This window comes from Monodelphis domestica, chromosome 1 (assembly GCF_027887165.1).
Source record: "Monodelphis domestica isolate mMonDom1 chromosome 1, mMonDom1.pri, whole genome shotgun sequence".
NCBI classification, from domain to species: Eukaryota; Metazoa; Chordata; class Mammalia; order Didelphimorphia; family Didelphidae; genus Monodelphis; species Monodelphis domestica.
Window position 1 is genome coordinate 620639380 of NC_077227.1, and position 26829 is coordinate 620666208.

At 35.9% G+C, this 26829-nt stretch overlaps 1 protein-coding gene across 1 annotated transcript in view; it reads right to left on the reverse strand.

The window, feature by feature from the left end:
• Positions 1-26829, reverse strand: part of SPTLC3 (serine palmitoyltransferase long chain base subunit 3) — a 221477-nt gene that overhangs the window by 137019 nt on the left and 57629 nt on the right. The window contains exons 3-5 of the mRNA XM_001374333.4: positions 15179-15333; positions 14061-14209; positions 6441-6565 (exon numbers count right to left, since the gene is read on the reverse strand). Of these exons, the coding sequence (XP_001374370.1) occupies positions 6441-6565; positions 14061-14209; positions 15179-15333 (429 nt within the window). The remainder of the gene's footprint in view (positions 1-6440; positions 6566-14060; positions 14210-15178; positions 15334-26829) is intronic.

Here is a 26829-nt window from a genome sequence, read left to right on the forward strand (position 1 = left end):
CCCCCGCCTTTCCCTCTCCCATAGCCGACGCATGATTCCACTGGTTATCACATGTGTTCTTGACTCGAACCCTTTTCCCTGTTGTTGGAGTTTGCATTATAGTGTTCATTTAGAGTCTCTCCTCAGTCTTATCTCCTCCAACCCTGTGGTCGAGCAGTTGCTTTTCAGCCGTGTTTTTACTCCCACAGTTTATCCTCTGCTTGTGGGTAGTATTTTTTTTTTAGATCCCTGCAGATTGTTCAGGGAAATTGCATTGATACTTATGGAGAAGTCCATCACCTTCGATTGTACCACAATGTATCAGTCTCTGTGTATAATGTTTTCCTGGTTCTGCTCCTTTCGCTCTGCATCACTTCCTGGAGGTTGTTCCAGTTCACATGGAATTCCTCCACTTTATTATTCCTTTTAGCACAATAATATTCCATCACCAACATATACCACAATTTGTTTAGCCATTCCCCAATTGAGGGGCATCCCCTCATTTTCCAATTTTTGGCCACCACAAAGAGCGCAGCTATGAATATTTTTGTACAAGTCTTTTTGTCCATTATCTCTTTGGGGTACAAGCCCAGCAGTGCTATGGCTGGATCAAAGGGCAGACAGTCTTTTATCGCCCTTTGGGCATAGTTCCAAATTGCCCTCCAGAATGGTTGGATCAATTCACAACTCCACCAGCAATGAATTAATGTCCCCACTTTGCCACATCCCCTCCAGCATTCATTACTTTGCATAGCTGTCATGTTAGCCAATCTGCTAGGTGTGAGATGATACCTCAGAGTTGTTTTGATTTGCATCTCTCTGATTATAAGAGATGTAGAGCACTTTTTCATGTGCTTATTAATAGTTTTGATTTCTTTGGCTGAGAATTGCCTGTTCATGTCCCTTGCCCATTTGTCAATTGGAGAATGGCTTGATTTTTTGTACAATTGATTTAGTTCTTTATAAATTTTAGTAATTAAACCCTTGTCAGAGGTTTTTATGAAGATTGTTTCCCAATTTGTTGCTACCCTTCTGATTTTGGTTACATTGGTTTTGTTTGTACAAAAACTTTTTAATTTGATGTAATCCAGATTATTTATTTTGCATTTTGTAATTCTTTCTAATTCTTGCTTGGTTTTGAAGTATTTCCCTTCCCAAAGGTCTGACATGTATACTATTCTGTGTTCGCCTAATTTTCTTATAGTTTCTTTCTTTATGTTCAAGTCATTCATCCATTTTGAATTTATCTTGGTGTAGGGTGTGAGGTGTTGATCTAAGCCTAATCTTTCCCACACTGTCCTCCAATTTTCCCAACAGTTTTTATGAAATAGTGGGTTTTTGTCCCAAAAGCTGGGATCTTTGGGTTTGTCATATACTGTCTTGCTGAGGTTGCTTGCCCCCAGTCTATTCCACTGATCCTCCTTTCTGTCTCTTAGCCAGTACCAAATTGTTTTGATGACCGCTGCTTTATAATATAGTCTGAGATCTGGGACTGCAAGACCCCCTTCCTTTGTATTTTTTTTCATTAATTCCCTGGGTATCCTTGATCTTTTGTTTTTCCAAATGAACTTTGTTATGTTTTTTTCTAAATCAGTAAAAAAAATTTTTGGGAGTTCCATGGGTATGGCACTAAATAGATAGATGAGTTTGGGTAGGATGGTCATTTTTATTATATTGGCTCGTCCTACCCATGAGCAGTTAATGTTCTTCCAATTGTTCAAGTCTAGTTTTAGTTGTGTGGAAAGTGTTTTGTAGTTGTGTTCATATAGATCCTGTGTTTGTCTCGGGAGATAGATTCCTAAGTATTTTATTTTGTCTTGGGTAATTTTGAATGGGATTTCTCTTTCTAGTTCTTGCTGCTGAGCTGTGTTGGAATTATATAGAAATGCTGATGACTTATGTGGGTTTATTTTGTATCCTGCAACTTTGCTAAAGTTGTTGATTATTTCAATTAGCTTTTTGGTTGAATCTCTAGGATTCTTTAAGTAGACCATCATGTCATCTGCAAAGAGTGATAATTTGGTCTCCTCCTTGCCTATTTTGATGCCTTCAATTTCTTTTTCTTCTCTAATTGCTACTGCTAGTGTTTCTAATACAATGTCAAATAATAGAGGTGATAATGGGCATCCTTGTTTCACTCCTGATCTTAATGGGAATGGATTTAGTTTATCCCCATTGCAGATGATATTAGCTGATGGTTTTAGATATATACTGTTTATTATTTTTAGGAATGACCCTTCTATTCCTATGCTTTCTAGTGTTTTTAGTAGGAATGGGTGTTGTATTTTATCAAAGGCTTTTTCTGCATCTATTGAGATAATCATGTGATTCTTGTTGGTTTGCTTGTTGATGTGGTCAATTATGTGGATAGTTTTCCTAATGTTGAACCAGCCCTGCATCCCTGGTATGAATCCTACTTGATCATGGTGGATGACCCTTCTAATCACTTGCTGGAGTCTTTTTGCTAGTATCCTATTTAAGATTTTTGCATCTATATTCATTAGGGAGATTGGCCTATAGTTTTCTTTCTCTGTTTTTGGCCTGCCTGGCTTTGGAATTAGTACCATGCTTGTGTCATAAAAGGAGTTTGGTAGGACTCCCTCTTTGCTTATTATGTCGAATAGTTTGTGTAATATTGGGGTTAACTGTTCTCTGAATGTTTGATAGAATTCACTGGTGAATCCATCAGGCCCTGGGGATTTTTTCTTAGGCAGTTCTTTGATGGCTTGATGGATTTCAATTTCTGATATGGGATTATTTAAGAAAACTATTTCTTCTTCTGTTAGTCTAGGCAATTTATATTTTTGTAAATATTCATCCATATCACCTAGATTGGTAAATTTATTGCCATATAGTTGGGCAAAGTAGTTTTTAATGATTGCCTTAATTTCCTCTTCATTTGAGGTGAGATCCCCCTTTTCATCCTTGATGCTATTAATTTGCCTTTCTTCTTTCCTTTTTTTAATTAAATTAACCAGTACTTTGTCTATTTTGTCTGTTTTTTCAAAGTACCAGCTTCTAGTCTTGTTTATTAGCTCAATAGTTCTGTCACTTTCTATTTTATTAATTTCTCCCTTAATTTTTAGGATCTCTAGTATGGTTTTCTTCTGGGGGTTTTTAATTTGTTCATTCTCAAGTTTTTTGATTTGCATTTCCAATTCCTTGGTCTCTGTCCTCCCTAATTTGTTAATATATGCACTCAGGGATATGAATTTTCCTCTAAGTACTGCCTTGGCTGCATCCCATAAGGTTTGAAAGGATGTTTCGCCGTTGTCATTTTCTTCAACGAAATTGTTAATTGTTTCTATGATTTCTTCTCTAACTAAATGATTTTGGAGTATCATGTTATTTAATTTCCAATTAATTTTTGATTTGGGTCTCCATGTACCCTTGCCGATCAATATTTTAATTGCCTTGTGATCTGAAAAGGCTGCAGTTAATATTTCTGCTTTTCTGCATTTAAGTGCCATGTTTCTATGACCTAGTGTATGATCTATTTTTGTGAATGTGCCATGTGGTGCTGAAAAGAAGGTGTATTCTTTTTTGTCCCTATTTATTTTTCTCCATATGTCTATTAATTCTAATTTTTCTAAGATTTCATTCACCTCTTTTACCTCTTTCTTATTTATTTTTTGATTTGATTTATCTAAATTTGATAGTGGTTGGTTCAAGTCTCCCACTAATATGGTTTTACTGTCTAATTCCTCCTTCAATTCTCCTAGTTTCTCTATTAAAAATTTGGATGCTATACCATTTGGTGCATACATGTTGATTAGTGATATTTCCTCATTGTCTATACTTCCTTTTAGCAGAATATATTTACCTTCCCTGTCCCTTTTGATCAGGTCTATTTGTACTTTGGCTTTGTCAGATATCATGATTGCAACTCCTGCCTTCTTTCTATCGGTTGAGGCCCAAAAGGTCTTACTCCAACCTTTAATTCTAACCTTGTGAGTGTCAACCCGTCTCATATGTGTTTCTTGAAGGCAACATATGGTAGGGTTTTGTGTTCTAATCCAGTCTGCTATTTGTCTGCGTTTTATGGGTGAGTTCATCCCATTCACGTTCAAAGTTATGATTGTTATTTGTGGATTCGCTGGCATTTTGATGTCTTCCCCTAGTTCTGACCTTTCTTCTTTAGCTTTCTCCTTTTGAACCAGTGATTTACTTTAGGTCGGTCCCCCTAGTCCCCTCCCTTGAGATGCTTCCCTTTCTAGCCCGTCCCTTTTTATGCTCCCTTCCCCTCCCCCCTCTCCTTCCCTCCCTTTTTGTGCTCCCTCCCCCCTCCCCCTCCTTAATTTTCCTTTCTTTCTTGCCCTAATGGATAAGATAGAAATCAGGATCCCACTGGATCTAGATGTTCTTCCCTCTCAGATTTGATTTCACTGAGAGTAAGGTTTAAGTACTTCCACTTCACGCTCTCTTCCTCTCCTTCTCATATGAGAGTTCTTCCCCTCCCCTTCCCATGTGTATCTTTATATGGGAAAGTTTATTCTATTGATTCCCCCCCTATTTCTTGAAGTTAATCTTAGTATTATCACGGTTCCCCCCTCCCTTTTCCTTTTTTTGCCCCAACTTTCCCCAAATCTTCTTGATTCCCCAATCTTTCCCTATGCATGTTTCTTCTAACTACTCTTATGATGATACAATTTATGAGAGTTACACAAAACATTTTCCCCACATATTAATATATATAATTAGATGTAAATGTAGTCCTTATAGAAGAGAGTTTGACTTAAAGAGAAAGATAAGATTTATCTCCTTTTCCCTTTCTTTCATATTTACCTTTTCATGTTTCTCTTGCTTTCTGTGCTTGGATATCGAACTTTCCACAGAGCTCTGGTCTTTTCTTAGCAAATGCTTGGAAATCTTCTATTTTGTTGAATGCCCATACTTTCCCCTGGAAGTATATAGTCAGTTTTGCTGGGTAGTTGATTCTTGGTTGGAGACCCAGCTCTCTTGCCTTTCTAAATATCGTGTTCCATGCTTTGCGGTCTCTTAGTGTGTTAGCCGCTAAGTCATGTGTGATCCTTATGGGAGCCCCCTTATATCTGAAGCTCTTCTTCTTGGCTTCTTGTAGGATTTTCTCCTTTACTTGGAAACTCTTGAATTTGGCAATTACATTCCTAGGCGTTGTCTTTTGGGGATTTAGTATAGAAGGTGTTCTATGAATCCTCTCTATTTCTATTTTGCCCCCTTGCTCCAGAACGTGGGGGCAATTTTCTTTTATAATCTCCTCTAGAATAAAATCCAATTTGTTGTTTACCTCTGGTTTTTCTGGGAGACCGATGATACGGAGATTTTCTCGTCTTCCTCTGTTCTCCAGGTCCGTGACCTTCTCAGTGAGATATTTTCTGTTTTCTTCCAATTCATTAATTGTTTGGGTTTGCTTTATTGATTCTTGCTGTTTTATCATCTCACTTTCTTCGAGGTCCTTAATTCTGGTCATTAGGGACTGGATTTGCTTTTCAGCCTTGTCTGCCCTTGTATTGGCTGCTTCGAGTTCTTTTTCCAATTGAGCAGTCTTATCTGTCAGACAGCTGATCTCTTTCTCCCATTTTTCTTTCCAGAAGGTTTCCATCTTTTGGATAAGTTCCAGTTTGAGATCTTCCAGAGCTTGTTGATAGTTTCCATTTTGGGAGGCGTGTTCTGAATTTTTTTGGATTTCCTCTTCATTCTCCTCTTTCCCTTGGGTACTTCCACCATAAAAGTTTTCAATAGTCACTTTTTTCCCTTTCTTCCTGGAGGCTTGATTTTGGGCCATGTGAGCCATCCCTTTGGTGGTTTTATTTCCCTTTCCTTTTTGGTCTGGGGTCTGGGTTATAAGAGTGGTTTTTCTGTGAATTTAGGTTGCTTCAGACTAGTTCTTCCCAGCCTCCGAGCCCAGGTATTCAGCTCCGCCCAGATAATCCGTGCGCCTTGTTCAGCGCAGCCCGCCCGAAGTCCGCTGGCTTCACCAGTGAAAGCGCCCTGAGACGTTTTTTCCTGGCAGTCCCCAGATCCCAAGGACCCTGGAGTGCCCCCCCAGACAGAGACGCTCCCCACTCACTCGCTGTCCTGGTGAGCGCTCAGGTAGCTCACTCTGGTTTAGTGGGGGAGGTGGGGTGGGGGAAGGGCGGCTCAGTTCACTTTTCTGTGCAAGCTTTTCCTTCTTATTTTAGTGTGGAAATGTTCAAGCCCCACGTACCTTTGCCTCTGTGGGGTACTGGGGAGTCCTTCTGTTCCTCCAAAGGTGATTTTATGCTCCTTTGATGTAGTCTATTTCGTTCGGTGCTGGGGAGAGGAAACGTGCGGCGTCTAGATTGCAGCCATGATTACCCGGAAGTCCCCCGGCTATATTTATTAAAGAAGTAAGTGGGCCAACTTTCCCCACAGAATGGGAGTCATATTAGTACAACTAATAGTGGTAAAAGCTATAATTATTAAAAAAAAATCACAATGCACAGATTCCTCAATCCTACCTTTCCAACCAGTGCTGGAATATTCATTGAGTTGGTAGCAAAACCCATTCCAAACACCATAGCTGCTTCCACTCCCAGAAACTGGGCTACTAGGCCCTCTAATTCTTCATGTTTATCAACATTACCTGAAGGAAGAATAATAAAACATATTACATTTTGCATTTGAAAGGGTATGTAATTTTAATTATCTATTCCTAGACTCATTAAGCCAAGTAATTTAAAGGATAGCAGGAGTTCTCCACATCTGAATGTTAAGCTTATAGTGAGAACTGTGGATTCTAAGAAGAGGTTTTCTCTTTAGAACCTTTAATGTAGCCGATTTATGATTTACTTAGAGGCAACTGAAAACAGTTTATCATTGTCTCATAATTTTGGTTTTCCTTGAATTTATGACTGGGAGTCCAAAAGGGAAAAATAATCAGTATTCAAAAGGTGTGAAGATCCCCAAAATACTTATATTTACATCTATGTAGAGAAGTACTAATGGAAAAATAAATAAGTACTAAAGGATAAACATTAAATATAGGATAGAGCATCAGAGTAAATAAAAATACTGCTAGTTTATGTAATTATCTAAGTACATTTCTTTATGTTATAAGATATTTTCAACTTGGAATGATAGCTGTAGTGGAATACTTCAGGGATCTAGGCTTGATTATTTACTATTTAATATAATTTATCAATGATTTGAAAAAGATGTATATGATGTACTTATCTAATATTCAGATGGCACAAATCTAGGATGGATAGTTAACATACTGGATGACAAAGTTAAGGTTCAAAAAGATCTTGGTAAAGTTACCGAGGTATATGAGTCATATCTTTAGGAAAGGTCTTCTGTAGGTAATAAAACTGAACATGAACTTTGAAGGGAGTTAAGGATCTTATGATGCAAGATTGAGTAGAGAATTCACTCCAGGCATGGAGAACTATTTTCATAATGGTAAAAAACACTTGGATGCAATTTGTTTAAATTGAAAACAAAATAAATGATGGATCATAGAATTTTAATTGGAAAGTGACCTTGATGGACATTGCATTCTAACAAATAACTGAAAAATAATGTCCTCTATAGTATTCACATGAGTCATCTAACCTTTGTTTGAAGAGCAAAGGAAGAGAAATCTATCACCTCTAGAGGTAACTTCCCTTTCTGGCAACTCTCACTGCTAGGATTTTTCCTTGACATTAAACCTAAATTCTATTTTTATAATTTCCACTCACTGAAATAGAGGAAATACAAGCTTCTTGATCAGCAAAAAATTTGGTTTCTTGAAAATAGCTATCAGGTTCTCAAATTCTTTTCTTAAGACTAAACTTAAGATCAATGATTTATATATTAAGAGCTGTAGAGAACCTCAAAGATTATCTTCCTCATTTTCCTTCATTTTAGCCTCATGAGCCATGAACTCAAGACATATCACAGCCTTTATAACTGTCCTCTGGGTACATTCCAGCTTATAACAGATTTCCTTAAATGTTGGGCCCAAGAGCACAGGATGCCATCTTTGTTTATGAAATGATTTTAATAGTGATCAATGGAGTTAAAACATGAAACCCCAATGAGAAGATGGAAATCTCAAAAATTTAAGTTAGTTGTCTTTGGTATCAAAGCCAAGCCTTCCTTGGCTTATCACAGAAGTTGGTTCCTGGATGATATAGTTTGGTATGATTGTCTTATGTTTTACTATACTATAAATTACAAATAAGATAATGTTGTTACACAGCCATCCCAAACTTCCAGCTTCTCATGGGTGGCAAAAGACTAAGAGGAGAGGAAAATGATAGAGGATTAATCACATCCTTAAAGAGTAAAAAGCAATTCTTTCATCTCTATCAACAAGTTGTCATCTGAATTGGATGTTTCACCATATTACTTAGAGGCTATATTAAACCATGCAAAGCAAAGAAGTAAAGCAATTCATTTGATAGTTTGAGGGATAAGGACTAGACCTGTAATTTCACTGGTGTAGGGAACTATATAAGGAAACTCCCTGCCAATTCATTGTAGACATCTTTGCAACTTCTAGTTTGGAGAGTTATCTAAAGCACTAAAAAAATTAAGTTTCTTGCTCAGAATCACAGCCAGTATGTGTCAGAGGTAAGACTTGAACCTAAGTCTTCATGGTTTTAGACTAGCTCTCAAAAACTATGCCACATTGTCTCTTTTTAAATTTAAATAAGATAGAATGCTTTGCCTTAGTTGACTGTTTTAGATTTTCATGGATTACCTGGGTATTTGCTTCTGTTTTATGTTTTATTTTACTTGGGTAATGAGAGTCATTGTGAATAACTCCGTTATACTTGGGCTATAGCTCCACAACACCAAATATGTGAGCATGTTGCTAGTCATCCAAATTGACCAAAGTGTGCAGGCCTGATGAATAATTTAGGCCAAAAAAATAAAAATCTACATTGTTAAACTGATGGGTCTGTATTGATAGGTGAATGGGGTTAGACTATAAATTTCTATGATTCCATTAGAGCTTTGAGGCAAATATTTTTTGCATTTTTTTTTTTTGCTTAGGTGGTGTCATATCCAGAAGACTTGATTAACTTTTCTGTTCTTGGTTCACATTATTTGGGATTGTATAGACTTCATATTTATCATTTGCTAGTACATTTTAGGTCATGTTTCACAGATGAAGCATAAGCATGCCATGCTGTGAACATTATTAATAGCAAACTTCTTGAGCAACAAAGTAACCTGATGGTATTTTGCATCTGAATAGTAGATTTGCTTAAAGTCATAATGTATAATTTGTTTCATATTAATATGGCCCAGATTCTTAAGCAAGTTGAGACCATTTAATATTTAGAACTGAAGAGCAATAGCAATACAAACGACATATTTTGAATGGTGATTCACAGTTTTCACATGCTTAGATACTCGTGTGTCTATAATCTCATAGATTTAGGGACTCTCATAGTGATGAGGACAACAACCCACATATGACTTAATATGCCTGGAAAAGAGGCATATATAAGTCAGTTGATAGAGTTCTCTCAGTCACTTTTTTTTGGTATCAATAAGGTCTGAGATTTTTTCTCACAAGTTTGGTGTCTCTCACCTCTCTTTGATAACTTGTATATTGATCTCTCACTGAGCTTACAATAATATTTTCTTTAGCAAAGGTATCCTCAGAGTAAACATGATCTGATATGGCTTTTCTGGGTCTTTGTTGTTGTTGTTGTTGTTCATTTGTCTCCTCTCTAAATATTTTAGAGGCTATGGTATTAGGGTTCAAATGTAGTAGTTTCATTATCCTTGATGAAGAAAATTTTTTTTTGTTGTTGTTGCAAACCTTTTACATTTTTTTTTGTTTTATAATTCTCTTTTTATTTTCTCCCTTGAATACCATTCCCTTGAGTTTGCTTAGTTTGATATCTGGATAAGCTTTCTCTAGATTAGTTTGGAGCTCCACTGCTTCTCTCTATTATTTGAGATAATGTTGATCATAATTGACCATCGTCCTTCTTCTTATAGGTTTACCAATTAGCTTATATTTTGATCCAGTGTTGCCTTTGGCAGCCACTTCTTTCAGGTAAGGAAGTCAAATATTTGCTGACTGGGGTATTTAAGGGTTAAATATTCTTAATTGCATACCATATCTTGTTCACATGATTCATCTTTCTTGTTTATTAGTAATTCTGATCTTAGGTCTGGCTGTGTACAGATACCTTATTCAAGAATAACTTTCACACCCATTACAAATCTTTTCCTGCCCATTAAAATGTAGTCATTTGTATCCTCTGTGATGTTATTTGGTATTTTACATGTCCAAATCCTATCTTTATTTTTTATTTGAGTAAAGTTTTTGATATAGAAGCATAAAGCTTCAGTATAATGAAAGCCTTTGGCCTCCCATTTTTTTCTCCTGGAATTATATTTTTCATATATTTCTTCATATCCTCACATCCCCCCACATTTGGATTAAAAGTCATAGAATATTAGAACATGTTGATTTGAATTGGAAAGTTTTTAGCACGTTTTTCATAGAATTTTTCCTTTGCAAGTGATAGGGTGAAAATGAAAATTTTCCATTGTCTTTTTGCAAATGATTTTAACTGATACTATAATATATGGTAACCAAATATCCCATGTAACAATATTTCTCAAAGCTTTGGGAAATACAATAAAACTCACTTAGGAAATTCCTTTTTTTGCCTGTCTAAGAATTACCTGTGAGACATCCTAATTGACTGTGACTTCCTTCTTGTTTTATTTATTTCAAGAACATAAAGATTGGTATGGTTCAGATCATCTAGCAATGTGTCTACTTATTGGTCTTTGGACCAGGATCTCATATTTACCAACAGAAAATTGAAATTTGTTGATTTTTTAAGATCTCCTGATTTTTAGTTCCCTTTGTTCCCATTCCTGCCAACTCTACCACTATTGTTGTAGAACCAAAAATGGGCTGCACAGGACGTAAGGCCATTTTAATGTTTTTCTTTTTCTCATAGATTGGTACAGTCAAAATGTTTCACCACTAGGTGACCAAAATTCCGATAATATACCTCTACATTAGTGACTTGTCTTGGAATGGAACTTTGTTCTCAGAGCAATACTTTTCAAGCCTTTGCAAGTATGTTCAGACCTGATGACAAGAACCCATTCCAAACCAATCTAATAAATATTGATTAATTCCTAATATGAGTCAAACACTGTGCTAAGCATTATTTTGGTTAAGTTGTTTCAATTGTGTATGATTATTTGTGACCACATTTGGGTTGTCTTGCTATTTCCCTCTCCAGTTCATTTTACAAATGAGGAAATTGAGACAAAGAGGGTTAAGTGACTTGCACAGGGTCACATAGATAGTAAGTGACTGAAGCTGAATTTGAATTCAGGTCTTCCTGACTTTTGGTGCAGCACTCTATCCACCATGTCACCTAGCTGTCCCTCTTGCTTAATGCTGGAGATGGATGCATTAATAAAAAAGAGAAACAGCCCCTGCTGTCAAAGACCTTATAATCTATTATGGGGTGGTGGTGGTGGGGAGACACAAAGAAGTAGGAAAAGAGAAGGGGAGAATAGGGGGTACCTGACATGAGAGTAACTTGTTCTCTGGACTTGAAACTAGGGAGAGCAGCAGATATAGAGTAGAGTGAGTCAAGAAGTCTAGTTCCATCCCTTTAAAAAGGAAGGTATTAGGAAGAGTTTGGTGTTCTAGCCTCTAACCCTCCAGTCAGAAGCTTGAATGAATGGCATGGTGATGAGATTAGAGGTGATGAGTTTCATCTGGGAAGACCATTTTGTTTCTTGGATTTAGGCAGCAGATGCAGGGAAAAGAGAGAGAGAGGCTTACTTCCGCAACAGGATCAGGTATCAGAGTAGGACGTTCACATATATCATCTAATTTTGCCTTTCAAATCCTCATAATTGTTCTGTGAAGAAGGCAAGACAGATCTTTAAAGATGAAAAAATCTAGATGTGCTGACAGTAAGTGACTTGCTCAACGTTATGAAACTTAAGTAGGGACTTGAAACGTTGACCCTGGTGCTCTTTCCATTATGCTTCTTGTCCTGTAGCATTTCTTTTTATCATGCTTAAATTATGCAAATTTAGGGAGAAAAAAGTTGTTGTTTTTTTAAATCAGTTAAAAATTACCTCTTTTATCACTCTTTTTGGTGGACACGATACACTAAATAATAAGTCTAACTGACTTATTCCCTCAATGACTGGTTTTGATGTAATACTCTTGTTATTATGCTCTTGATGTTCAGTTATTTTCCATCATGTACAAATCTTTGTGTCCCCTTTGGCTTGGAAAAGATCCTGTAGTTGTTTGCCAATTTCTTCTCCTGCTCATTTTACAGATGGGGAAACTGAGTTAGACAGAGTTAGGTGACTTGCACAGGACTACACAGTTAGTGTTTGAACTCAGGAAGATAAGTAAATTGAAACAGAATATTAAGATAGTGTACTAAGAGTTATTAATGGCAGTTTCTGTCCAGACAGATCTGAAACCAATATCAGCAATAGACATCTGATAGTTGTGATGTATATGTGTATATATACATACATATATATATACATGCATACATGAATATCTTTTTTTTAACTCAACTTTCATTTTCGAGTCAATACTGTATATTGGTACTAAGACAGAAGAGTGATAAGGGCTAGGCAGTGGGGGTTAAGTGACTTGCCCAGGATCACACAGCTGGGAAGTATCTGAGGTCACATTTGAACCCAGGACTTCCTGTTTCTAGGCCTGGCTCTCAATCCTATGAGCCACTTACCTTCCCTTGTGATATAGAACCTGCAGTAATATTTTAATACTATACTTCTAATGATTTTAAACTCATGACTTATTGACATGTATACATGTGGTATGTGTAATATAAAATATATTAGATTATGGAAATGTTTTGGAAAATGACATTAAATGAGTGGGAAAATAGAATTATATGGTTTTGTTCTCTTTTTCACTCATTGGTGCTCATTAAAATGCACATTTCATCTGGATCATAGTTTTCTAATTTAGAGTCAGTTGGTATGCATAGTACACCTTCAGTTAATACACCTATTGAGTTCTTGATGGTAAGCTCAAGGCTTACATAATTTCATACTCATTAATCAGCTAAATCCCTTACAGACTATGCCTCAATTAATGGGTAAACCCACACTGTTCTAGACTATTCAACACATCACAGAGGCATTGTGTTGTGGGACAAGTGTTGGACTAGGTACAGGACAAAGTCTGAAGGTTCTGAATTCTAATCCCAATTCTTCCATTCATTTATCAAGTATGTTGGGGAAGTAATTTAACACATGGAAAACTCAGTTTATTTATCTGGAAAATGATAGTAATAACATGTTTCCTGATTATGTTAAGAATATTGTTTTAAAGACTGAATGATGATTTAATAAAAAGAAACCAAAAGAGATAGTATAGAATATTTTACAAACTTAAACCAATCAGTCAATAGACATTTAATAACTATCTACTCATAAGGAGCTTGCATCTAAAAGAAACATTAAGTACTTGCATATGTATATGTGTAATGAATATAAATAAATTCAAATTAGTCAAATATCTCATAATTTGAGAAGGAAGACATTAGTACCTTGGAGAATCAGGAAAGGTTTCATGTAGCTGGTATTTCGAGGGGTATATCTTGAAGGAAAAGCAAGATCTATGAGATGGAAGTTCTAGGTATGATGAAAATCAGTACAAGGTCATGGAGATGGGGTATGGTATTTTATATGTGAGAAACAGAGGAAATCAGTTGGACTGGATTATGATATCTCTATTGTTATTGATGTTTACATAACAATTATTAATGATATTTACACAACAAATATGAAACTTAAAACTGTGAACACATATACAAATATTATGTTATTGTTATTATTAATGATAATAATTTTATTTTAGAAGATACTCTGGAGTTGTTCTATGCTTTTTACTCTTAATAAGGGAAGATATTTTAGTTAAAAGTGAAAATGACAGCTAAATTCTGCTGCTTTGTATTTAGTTAGTCCAAACTATTAAAACACATAAATAATAGTGCTATTTTCCACTTGTGCAGTATCTTTTTTTTGAAAGCATTCACATCTTTCTTTTTATTCTCACAATTTGAAGTTACAAGAGGAGTGAGTGTACATACCCATTTCCTGTCTGCTGCTGCAAATACCGACTCCATATTTCTTTATTACATTCCTTATTGTAATTAAACTTTCATGACTTTTTTCTGCAAAGCCAAGGTAGTTGTAAGAACCCATATTAATGACATCTGAGATAATTTTTCCAGTGAACCTAAAGTGAAAAAATGACAGAGGAGCAAAAAAATAAAGTTTAAAAAATAAGTATTCATTATATTTCATTTCAGGAACAGATAAGAATATTAAAAAATTCAAATTCAGATCCATTTTCAATTTGAAATCACTATAATTGTGACTCAATATTTTTTAATTTGGTAAATTTTATTTAATTAATTAATTTAGAATATTTTTCCATGGTTACAAGATTCATATTCTTTCCCTTTTTTCCCCCTCCGCCTCCCATAACTAATGAACAATTTCACTGGGTTTTACATGTGTCATCATTGATCAAAACCTATTTCCATATTATGGATATTTGCACTAAGGTGATCGTTTAGAGCCTATATCCCTAATCATATCCCCATCAACTCTTGTGACGTACAATATTTCAAAAAGGGATAGCTACTCCTTTTCTTTCCCTGTCACTAAACTCTATTTTTGCCACAATAGTTGTTGTGCCTGTTGTTGCATGCCAGTGTTGGGTAAACTTATTCCATAATTAAAATTTAGCAAGAAGATAAAGAGTTTTTCAAGCACAAAACATACTCCCTTTACAAAAAAAAAAAAGAATTAATACCTAACTCTTAATTGTTCTTGAATATGCCTTCATGTGTTTAGTTTACAAAATAATCTTTAGATACCAATTTATGGCCATTATGGGAAACTCAGGTGAGAATGAGAGTTCAAAACATCTTCATGCAATTTGCTCTTAAATCTAGAACCTGTATTCTTGAATAAACTTATTCCTGAGAACCTGTACATAGTGGCATTGCCATAATTTCAACCACAATATAAATTATGGTGCTAAAGAAATTTCATGAGGAAAATTATTCTATAAGCCTCATGTGAGAAAGAGAGAAGGCTAATTCACTTGAAATAACATCTGATTCTATCTTTCTATGTTTGCATATAGCAGTTAAAAGGATTTTCTCTCAACCTTTCTCATGTTTCCAGATGGACTCACCTAAATGTCCAGTTGTAATCATCTGACACTCGTTCCATCACATCAAATGTGGGCCCTGGAACACTGCAGATGGGCTGGTTCCAGTTATCTCGGATTCTCATGTAAAGGTTCCGGGTGAAAAAATTCTCAAAATCTTGATATAGGGGCACAAAGTCCTATTGTAAGATTAACAATTAAGCCTTAGTATACTTTTCTCTCTTTTCTTTTTGTTTTAAATTAAAGGCATATTGGACAACATTTTATTCAACACATTTATGTTGTTCTTACTATATTAAGGATGATGGAGGATTAAAAGTAAGGTTTTTTAAAAGCTGTTTTAGAGGAGATTTTTGTTCAGGTACAGGTTACACATAAGATGGCTTCTCAGGTCCTTTTTAATCCCAAGAGGCTATGATTCTATGAAAGTAGGACTTTGACATCATAGAACTTATGAATAAGATTAGAAGATAAGACTTAGAAAGATAACTAATAAAGAAGGCCGAATGTATGGTACAGATTGAAGAGGAAAGTAATAAAGAAGAGATTTTTTTTGGTCATTCATTTAACATGAAATTAAAATATTTCACAGCTAATATATTCTGTGTTAAAGATAAAGGAACATGATAGTGATTCCATAAACCTCAAACCTCTAGAGTCTATCTATCCCATATTGTATCTCCATTCTGAAAGATACCAGCTTCATTGATCTCTTCAAAATCTGTTAAACAATCTTACCTTCTATATTATTTATACATACCTTATTTCTATGTGCAGCCTCTCCAAACTTATACATAATAAAATATTCTAAAACCAAATGTTGTAACCATGTAAAATCACAGACACTTAGCCAAAAGCTCCCCTCCCCTCAATATCTGTGGTTTGGGAAAAGACATATTGACAATTCTTACACAGGACTAAAGTCTTTTTGATCAGGAAAATCTTCATGGAAGAGAATTTTGATTTGGAACTTGCAAAGACGACTGAGGAAAAAGCAGTAGAGCCCAATTGTCTCCCCTAGGTCCTCAAAAAAAGGCAGAAAAGCACCAGATTGAGAAGTGGTTGGAAATTTGAGGAGAAACCATAGAGTGTCCCTTTTCCTCACTCAGATTATCACAGGGAAAGAGCCAGGGACCTCTGGGGTTCCATATAAGAGGGTGTACAGAGATAGAGCTGTGGACTGCAGCTATTCCCTGGAGGTAGGTATACAAAAAGAATTGAGAGCTATATAGCTCTGATCATGGACAGAGGCCTCAGAACCCTACAGTGCTATTCTGCTATTGGGGCTTGTCAGAGTGTGGACCAAGGGCAAGCTTCCAGCTCTGTTGCTTTGGTCCTGTGGCAGGGTCTTGAAGCTTGGGCAGGGATCAGTGCTGAGGTCTAAAACTGTGTAACCAGGTCAGAGAGCTAATACCTCACTTGGGCCCTCATTAAAAGATAATTCTTTCATTTCTTCCTAATTCCTGGTATCATTCCTTACAGAAGCCATTGTTTTTATCTCCAGTCAGTATTTGTTTTGGCAAGAATTTTCCCAGGTATTTTATTCCATCTGTGGTTGTTTTAAATGGAGTATCTCTTTCTATCTCTTCTTATAGGACTTTGTTAGAATCCATAAACCCTATTTGTATTGCAGGATAATTTTTTTTCTGTAATTCAAATATATGAATTATAAATTCCTGAAAGGCTAGTTCTCTTAACTATTTTATTTTTATATCTCTAATTCTTATTCCATAAAGTCATATCTAATTGTAACACTGAAGGCACATGGTGTTCTCAAAAGGCTAAACTAGTGGAGTGCAAATCCTGGTTAACTCTTCCATACTGAAATATCTTTGAAAATGGTTTGGGGGAGCTATGTGGCTCAGTGAATAGAGAACTAAGTCCAGAAATGGGAGGTCCTGGATTCTATTTTTACCTCAGACACTTTATAGCCATGTGACCCTTGGCGGCAAGCCCCTATGGTCTAGACCTTACTGCTTTTCTCTCTTATAACCAATATTTAGAATTGATTCAAAGACCAAAGTGAAGAAAGAAAGAAAGAAATTAAGAAAGAAAGAAAGAAAGGAAGGAAGGAAGGGAGAAAGAAAGAAAGGAAGGAAGGAAGGAAGGAGAAAGAAAGAAAGAAAGAAAGAAAGAAAGAAAGAAAGAAAGAAAGAAAGAAAGAAAGAAAGAAAGAAAGAAAGAAAGAAAGAAAGAAAGAAAGAAAGAAAGAAAGAAAGAAAGAAAAGAAATTGGTCCAGGAAATGGATTGACTGTTTATAGTAGAAAAAGACTTTAAAAAAATTACTGGTAATTAGAGGGACAACTCATAAGTTTCCCTTGAGTAAGAAGAAAAATGTTTTGGGTTTATTGTGTATTTAAGAACAAAAGCAAACATTGTTTACTGATCAGCTATTGATCTTGATGAATATTGGGGGGACATCATGAAGATAATTGCAACATATGGATTCATTCCTTTTGTAGTAGTTGAATAAATTGGGAGATTCTATTAAGTACTTGATAAGATCCTCCAAAGTTATTCATCTTAAGGCTTGATATGTGGAAATTGTATAGATTAGCCTTGAAAATGACAAAGAAATTTTTTGGAAATAAGGTTTAGGAGTTTTTTTGGAGCCAAATAATAATAGACTTTTCAGAAGTCCCATGTCTATTATGTCATGAATGCCTTTTCCAGTGAAATAAATGAGAAAATATTGGACATGGTGATCACAAAAATCCTTCATAAAAGTATGTAAATAAAATCTATTACATTTTGAAAGGCAAGAAATATACTGATATATAGCCAAATTTAGAATCACAGAATCAGAATAAAGGGACATCAGTGGCTGTCTAGTCTAATCCATATATCTAAAAATAATTTCCTCTATAACACATCAAATAAGTGTTCATGTAGCCTTTGAAGACATTTGGAGTGGGATGAGGAGAGAGGGGTTATTTAATTCCTTTCTCAGGAGGCCAATTTCTACTTTTGATGGCTCTTATTATTAGGAAGTTTTTCCTTATTTTGAAGCTCTATATAACTCTTTGCAACCACTGAACCTTGTTCCTTTTTTTCCATTGGCTCCTCTGAAGTAGAAAAGAATAAAGCTAATCCTCTATATAACAAGATCTTCATATTTTTAACTATCTTATCCCTCACGAAACTTTTCTTTTCCAGTTTGAACACTCACACTCAAGACCATTAGCTTTCTCAGTTGCTATATTATATAAGTGACTCATATTGAGCTTATAGTGCATTAAAACCCTTGTAAAGTTATAGCTGTATCTATAAGGAATATCATGTCTTCAACTTTAGTTCTCTAAAATCATGCAGGGATTGACACTGATATATTGTCATATACTGATCATAGTTTTTACAGCATTCAAAGTTGTTTTTATAGTGTTGCAATTGTGTAAATTGTTCTAGTTTTTCCCAGTTCATTCTTTTTTTTTAAATTTTATTTAGTCAATTTAGAACTTTATTCCTTGATTACAAGAATCATATTCTATCCTTCCCTTCCCTACCCCCATCCTTCCCATAGCCCATGCATAATTCCACAATTCCACTGGGTATTTCATGTATCTTTGATCAGAACCTATTTCCATGTTGTTGATGTTTGTTCTGAGATGTTCATTTAGAGCCTATATCCCCAATCATATCCCCCTCAATCAATGCAGTCAAGAAGTTGTTTTTCTTCTGTGTTTCTACTCCCACAGTTTTTCTTCTGAATGTAGATAGTGTTCTTTCTCATAGATACCTCTGGGGTTGTTCAGGATCACTGCATTGTCACTAATGGAGAAGTCCGTTACATTCAATTGTACCACAGTATATCAGTCTCTGTGTACTATATTCTCCTGTTCTGCTCCTTTCACTCTGCATCAATTCCTGGAGGTCATTCCAGTTCACATGGAATTACTCCAGTTTATTATTTCTTTGAGCACATTAGTATTCCATCACCAACATATACCACAATTTGTTCAGCCATTCCCCAGTTGAAGGGCATCCCCACATTTTTGAATTTTTTGCCATCACAAAGAGCACAGCTATGAATATTTTTGTACATGTCTTTTTTCTTATTATCTCTTTGGGGTACAAACCCAGCAGTGCTATGGCTGGATTAAAGGGCAGACAGCCTTTAGCGCCCTTAAGGCATAGTTCCAAATTGCCCTCCAGAATGGTTGGATCAATTCACAACTCCACCAGAAATGCATTAATGTCCCAACTTTGCATACCCCCTCCAGGATTCATTACTATTCTTTGCTGTCATGTTAGTCAATCTGCCATATTTGTTGCCATATAATTGGGCATAATAGTTTTTAATGATTGCCCTAATTTCCTCTTCTTTAGAGGTGAGGTCTCCCTTTTCATCTTGGATACTGTCTATTTGGTTTTCTTCTTCCCTTTTTGCGACCGATTGCGACTCCTGCCTTCTTTTTATCAGTTGATGACCAATAGATTTGGCTCCATCCTCTTACTTTCACCCTATGTATATCTATCTTCTTCATATGTGTTTCTTGTAGACAGCATATGGGAGGGTTTTGGATTCTAATCCACTCTGCTATTTGCTTGCATTTTATGGGTGAGTTCATTCCATTCACATTCAGAGTTATGATCACCAGCTGTGTATTTTTCAGCATTTTGATTTCTACTCCTAGTCCTACCTTTTCTTCATTCACTATTTCCTTCTACACTGATGTGTGTTTTTATTCAGTCCCCCTAGTTCCGACCATTATTTATCCCTTTCTACCCCCCTCCCTTCTTATCCCCCCCTTATTTTCTTTGCAGTCTTTTTAAACCTACCCCCACCCTCTCCCTCCATTATACTGTTTCCCTACCCACCGGTCCATTTGTTAACCTTTTACTCCCCTGTAGGGCGCAAATCAATTCTCTGCCCTAATGGATTGGATTGTTCTTCCCTCTTTGGGTCAATTTCAATGCACCTAAGCATTGAGTATTTCCTATCTCCATCCTTTTTACCCTTCCAGTGTATTGATGTTCTCCCCTCTCCTTCCATGAGCTTCTTCTTAACATATAAATTTTCCCCCTTTTGTTTCTTTTCCATTTCTTTTAGTATTAAACACTTTTTAGCTCTAGTTATATATATGTATTTATGCATACATATATCTATATACCTATTTATGTCTTGTTATTTCATCCTATAGTTTGTCACTGTTCCCTCTAAGTGTAATTCTTCTAGCTGCCCAGGTGATAACCACAGTTTTTAAGAGTTAGCAATGACCTCTTTTCTTATAGGGATACATATCATTTTAACTTATTGAGTCTCTTAAAAAAGTTTTTTTGTTTTGTTTCTCTTTTTTCCCTCTTTTTTAATTACCTTTTTATGATTCTCTTGAGTTCTATGCTTGGTCGTCAAATTTTCTGTTCAAGTCTGGTCTTTTCTTTGCAAATTCTTGGAATTCTTCTATTTTGTTGAATGACCATACTTTCCCCTGTAAGAATATAGTTAGTTTTTCTGGGTAGTTGATTCCTGGTTGTAGACTTATGTCCCTTGCTTTCTGGAATATCATATTCCATGCCTTTTGGTCCTTCAGTGTGGATGTAGCCAGATCCTGCATTATCCTCACTGTGATTCCATGGTATCTGCATGACTTCTTCTTGACAGCTTGTAATATCTTTTCTTTGGTCTGATAGTTCTTGAATTTGGCTATAATATTCCTTATTGTCAGTTGGGGATTAGGTACAGGAGGTGATCTGTGGATTCTTTCAACCTCTACTTTTCCCTCTTTTTCTAGAATATTGGGGCAGTTTTCTTGAATAATTTCCTGTAGTATTATGTCCAAGCTTTTTCTTTTGTCATTGTCTTCTGGCAGACCAATGATTCTTAAGTTGTCTCTCCTGAAATGATTTTCTAAATCTTCTGATTTGTGAATGAGATGCTTCACATTTTCCTCAATTTTTTCATTCTTTGGGTTTTGTTTTATAGTGTCCTGCTGCCTTGTGAGATCACTTAATTCTAGTTGTATTCTGGTTCTTAAAGACTGGATTTTATCCCTGGCTTTTTGGCCATCCTTCTCCTTCTGGTCTGATTTTCTTTGGAGGTCATCTTTAATCCTCTTCGCCTCCTCTTTCACCTCCTTTGCCTCATCTTTCATCTTCTTTGCCTCACCTTTCATCTCCTTTGCCTCATTTTCAATCTGATTAATTTTGGCTTTCAACACACTATTTTCTGTTTTCAGATGACTTATCATAGTTCTTCTCCCAATTGTCTTCAGCCTCTCTTAATTGTGTTTTGAATTGCATTTTGAGTTCTTCCAAAGCCTGTATCCAATTCTCTGGGATTTCTGATTTTTTTGCTTGATGATTCCTCCTCCTCTGTTCCATTTGCATTTTGTTTGTTGCCTGTACAGAAGCTGACTATTGTAATTTCTTTCTTCTTTTTCTGTTGTTTGCTTATATTAACCCCTTTTTTTACTTTATTCTTTTTATTATTATTATTCTTTAATTTATTCTTTTTATTATTATTATTCTTTAATTTATTCTTTTTATTATTATTATTCTTTACTCCCTGTATTTTTCTGTGCTCTTACTCCTCTCATTTTTTTTTTTTTGGTTTTGGGGTCAGTCTCCCTTCTTGGAGCTTTGACAGGTGACCTCTTCTTGCTGTCTGTGGGGAAGGGGTGTTGGAGCTTGGGCTTCCTAATTTACCTCTGAACACTTTTGATGGGATTAAGTTCAGCTGGGTTGGGCTAGATGTACCCTGAGACCAAAATCTACTGGAACGGGGGAGCAATATGGAGGGTCTCCGCCCCTGTGACCAGGCTGCCTGCTCTGTGCTCCTTCTCTAGCTCCTTCCCCACCACCTATGTTCCATGCTCTGAGTCTGGCACAGGCCTGCCCGCAAGGTACACCCTGTGAATTTTAAAAGTCTCCATCTTGGTCTAGCACCCAAAAATTGTGCACACCCACACTACACGGGCATGTGCTAGTCAATGACAAATCAGAAATAACTAACTGCCCACCTGGGCTGTCCTAAGCCAAGCTAGAGCCAACCATTGGCATTTGTGAGACACAGGAAGTGAGGTAAGGAACAGCCTCGGGAATTTGCTCACTTCCTGTGGAGAGAGCTAGACGGGAGTTGGTGTTAGGAGCTTGGACAGGGAAGACGCCCGCAGACAGCTTTCCTTCAGATCACTCACGTGAGTTAAGGACTGATTCTTTCCACCTTGGCCCTTTGGGCCTAAAACTCACTCTGCCTTGGCCAGAGGTTGAGTAGCCCCTTTCCCTTTTCTCTTCTCTCCTTCTTTCCCTCTCCTTTCCCTACTCCCAGTGTGATTAAACTTCCATAAACTTCATTCTGACTTGAGTGCTTCATTTTAGGAATTTCATAAGTAACTTCCTTGGCGGCCATTGTTTAATATTACATAAATCCTGTAGCCACATTTTTAACCATTACAGTTGCTCATAACCTCTCCCAGAAGCCTAAAATTTCTACCATTACAACCCTCCAGACAAGCGCCTTTGACCACCCAGAGGTTCCCGCTGCCACTGTAAGCTTAGTGCTTTAGTTGGGGAAGGGGGGGGGGGGATCCTGCGATCTTCCTTCTGCCTTCCCCTTAAATCCTAGTCTTCTCAAATTCTGGCTTTTTGGGGGTGTGCCTTTTGAATTGAGTCCAGCAGGAGGGTACCTTGGCTCTGTCTTGTTGTTAGGTTTAATTTTCAGTCCCCTAGGAGCATTTAATTTGTAATTGGTAAGGAAGGGTATTAAGAAGTCTCTACTTTTGCTGGTTCTATGCCACCATATTGACTCCGCCCTCCTTCAATGTCTTTTTGAAATTATCTTTCCCCTTATTTCTTACAGCACAATAGTACCCCATGACATTCATGTATCACATTTAATTCAGTTATTTCTCAATTTTTGGAATCTTCCTAGTCCCCAGTTTTTATTTTTCTAACCTAAAAAGTATTGCTCTACTTTTCTTTTGAAAATAAAAGTCACTTTTCTCTTCTTTGATCCCTTTTTTGAGTGTAGACCTAGCAGTTACATAACAAGGCTGGGTTTTTGATTAATAGGTCAGACAGCAAAGGATAAACACAGACTCCAATTTTATAGAATTTTCCTCTTCTTTCCATTTAGTTATACCCTTGGAAAAGAAAGTAAGATCAGTTTGTCATGATTTGCACAACCATATTGACTATTTGTGATCACTACCTCCTTTTCTAGATGTTTACTTAATGTCATTTTAATGAAATATTCTTGAATTAAAATGAAATTTAGTGGTGTTTAATGTTTATACTTCGCTATTTGAAAATTGATATAAAATTTGTCCTTCTACAATCCCATTCTTTATGGCATTTCAGATCATTGATAGCATTTCATCACTTAAGCTCCAAGTAATTTTCTACCAGAGCACATAGTTCTGTTGGTTAAGATAATTTTGATTTTTCAAGGATACTTAGTATTCTCTTTTCATTTCCTTAATTCTCTTGGATTTTAACTCCCTTTTAGTGATATAATTTTTGTCATTTCAAGTATAACATGATTCTCTTTGTCAGGAAAAAACCCAACATAACAAAATAAAAAAAATCAGGTACTCTGTATTCAGACTATTGGCTAGTCTAAGCAAATGACAAATTAACTTCACATTACAATAAAAGATAAATTCAAGAAATGAGAAGGTAGTACAGTAAGTTAGTACAATAATACCAATACAGACTTTGTTTTTACTGATAGTTTTATTTTTATATCACCCTTATTTCAAATATATCCTTCTCTTCTCCCTTATTCAGCAAGCCATCTCCTTTATAAATTGTTTTCTAAACAAGAGAGAAAAAGCATTTCAGCAAAACTAACACATCAGTAAATTCTGACAGTATGTGTAATTTTACATAGTCATAGTTGTCTACCTCTGCATAGAATGAGGAAAAGTGCTTTCAATTATCCCACTGCTTCCTGTCACCAAAGTCCATCATTTAACATGAATATTCTCTGATTGATTTGCTTTAAACCATGAGGAAACAAAATATAACAAAAATTTCAAATTCATAAAGGAAATTTTTTATTGTCTATAAGAGTAGAAATGGAAGGAAACTGGTCATGAGATAAGAATGAAGGCTAATAGATATAGCTTAATTGTTTAATTGGTATTTAGGAAATATTCATAGAAACAGATAAAAGTCACTAAAGTGTTCAAGTTGAAGTTCTCTAGAGGATTAATAGAAGGATGTAGATAAGAAGTGCAGAGATTAAAAAAAAGCATGAATGTATTTCCATCTATATTAATGAAGCAAGTAGAACTTAGAAGAAATCATTGGAGATGATCATAGTATCTTAATCAATATAAATTAATCATTATTATTAATCAGTAATCAGTAAACATTTATTAAATGCCTACTATGTGCCAGACACCATGCTAAGCATTGAGGATAAAATAAGATGCAAAAGACATTCCATGCCTTTAAAGAATTTATAATGTAATGGTGAGGGGAAATAACTTGAAAACATATATATATATATATATATATATATATATATATAATAAGCTATTACAGGATAAATATAAAATAGTTAATTGATGGAAGGCACTGTAATTAAGAGAGGTCCAGGAAAGCTTCTGGTAGAGGTTGGGATTTTCCCTGGAACTTAAAAGATGTCAGGGAGGGCAGTAGTCAGAGAGAAGATGGATAGCATTCCAGGGGCAGGGACAGGGACTGAGGACATCTATAGAAAATATTGAGAAATGGGATGTTTTATTTGTGTGATAGTTAGGAGACTGGTATCACTGAATTGGGAATTCTGGAGTCAAGGGATTGGAAGTCACAAAAAAGATGAAGATCAGGGTTATATAAGGGAAAGCAGAAGGAGAGATGAAGAACCTATAATATATTATGATCATATAAGGGAATTTCAGAATTCTTGAACATGGAGAATGGCACATTTGTGTGTAATGGTGAGATCAAGGATATGACCATCTTTCAGCATGACTGAGATGCAGCAGAGGAGTAGCTCATGGGAGGGGAGTAGATTGAGGAACTGAATGGTTAGGATATATGAAGGAGAATTGATATGAATGTTTCATTCCCTAGATGAGAGCAGGAGTAGAGGAAGGAAAAAAATTGTAAAATCAGGTATAGAACTTATTGCGGAAGGAAGGGAATGTTTTGGGGGGCTTGTAGACAATAGCTACCAGGATTTTGACTGAGTGGTAAATATGAATGGCAAGAACCTCAAAGGAAGAGAGAATGATAAGTGATGGGGAAAAGGGGAGAACCTGAAAGTGGCATTGGGGAACAAGAAGTATTCCAAATCTCCTGGATTTGTCAGTGAGCCAAGGAATGAGTGAAGGTTCAGCCAGTACTGGGAAGGGTGGCAAGAGAGTCTGTGTCATCAGGGGAAATTCAGGTTTTAGTAAAAGCTATACATGGAAGGAGTCAGAGAGGGAATGATACAGGATGAAAGAAAGTTTGTTGCCTATGGAATAGACATTCCAGAATATCCTACATCCTTAGTATCTAGCACAATTCTCTGCACATGGTAGACATTAATAAATGTTTATGAATTTGAATTGAACATAAAATTAAGAATAACCTTTCTTCTACAAGAGTTTCATATTGTTATTCTACCTGAGTAATAATTACTAGTAGTATTAGTATTATCTTGAAAATAGTATATTGTAGGGATTAAAACAAGAGGAAATTTCTACTTATTTGCCCTACAAGAATTATAATGCAGAACCAAATAAAATAAGAGCAGCACAAAGTATTAAGTAAGGCAGGAAAGATTTTCTTCCTAGGGTGGGGATCAGTGAAGGTTTTGTGGAGGAGGCAGCATTTGGGTGGGACCTTAAAGGATAGGCAAGATTTCAAAGGGTGGAGTTAGGGGTGGGGTGAGGTGTACAACAACATTCCAGGCAAAAGGGAACAATATGAGCAAAGACTTTGTGGATGGAAAGCATTCAAAGATAAGTCCAATTTGGCTGATAGGTAGTGCTTTTAGAAAGGGATTATGGGAAATTGATCTATAAAGGATAAGAGGTACCAGATTTGGGATGGACTCAATTTTAAGACAAGGAAGTTTGAACTTTATTAGGATGGAGGGAATTATTTAAGAGTTTTTGAGGAGAAAAATTATGTGTTCAGATCTATATGTAAAGAAGTACAAATTGACAGAGGTGTAAAGTATGGATTAGAGGGATGAGAGAGTAAAAATAAGGAGCTGAGTAAGAAGGTTATTGTTAAAGTTGAAGTAGGTGTTAATGGGGAATTGTCCAAGAATGACAAAAGAAATGGGAAGGAAACAATCCTAATGGTGAAAAAAGCAATGACTGAAGTGCCTGGCACACCATGGGAAAGCATTTGTTTTTGGTGTTTTCCCTTAGGAAAGAGGGTTCCTTAGTAGGATAGAAAGTTTAAAGGAGAGGTTTTATTTACTTTTTTTAAGTTAAAAAAATTTTTTAAAGGATTGGTAAATACTCCTAGTAGAGTCATTAAAAAGTGATGCAATGGGGTCTGCTCTGGAGTCAGGAAGACTTATCTTCCTGAGTTCAAATCTGAACTCAGACACTTATTAGCTGTGTGACTTTGGGCAAGTCACTTAACCCTGTTTGCCTCAGTTTCCTCATTTATAAAATGAGAATAATAATAGCATCTATTGTATTTTTTCCTTTGAAAACCTTTTTCATATAAAATCCTTTTATAATTTATGTATTGGTGAATGGTTTTATTCTTAAAAATTTAA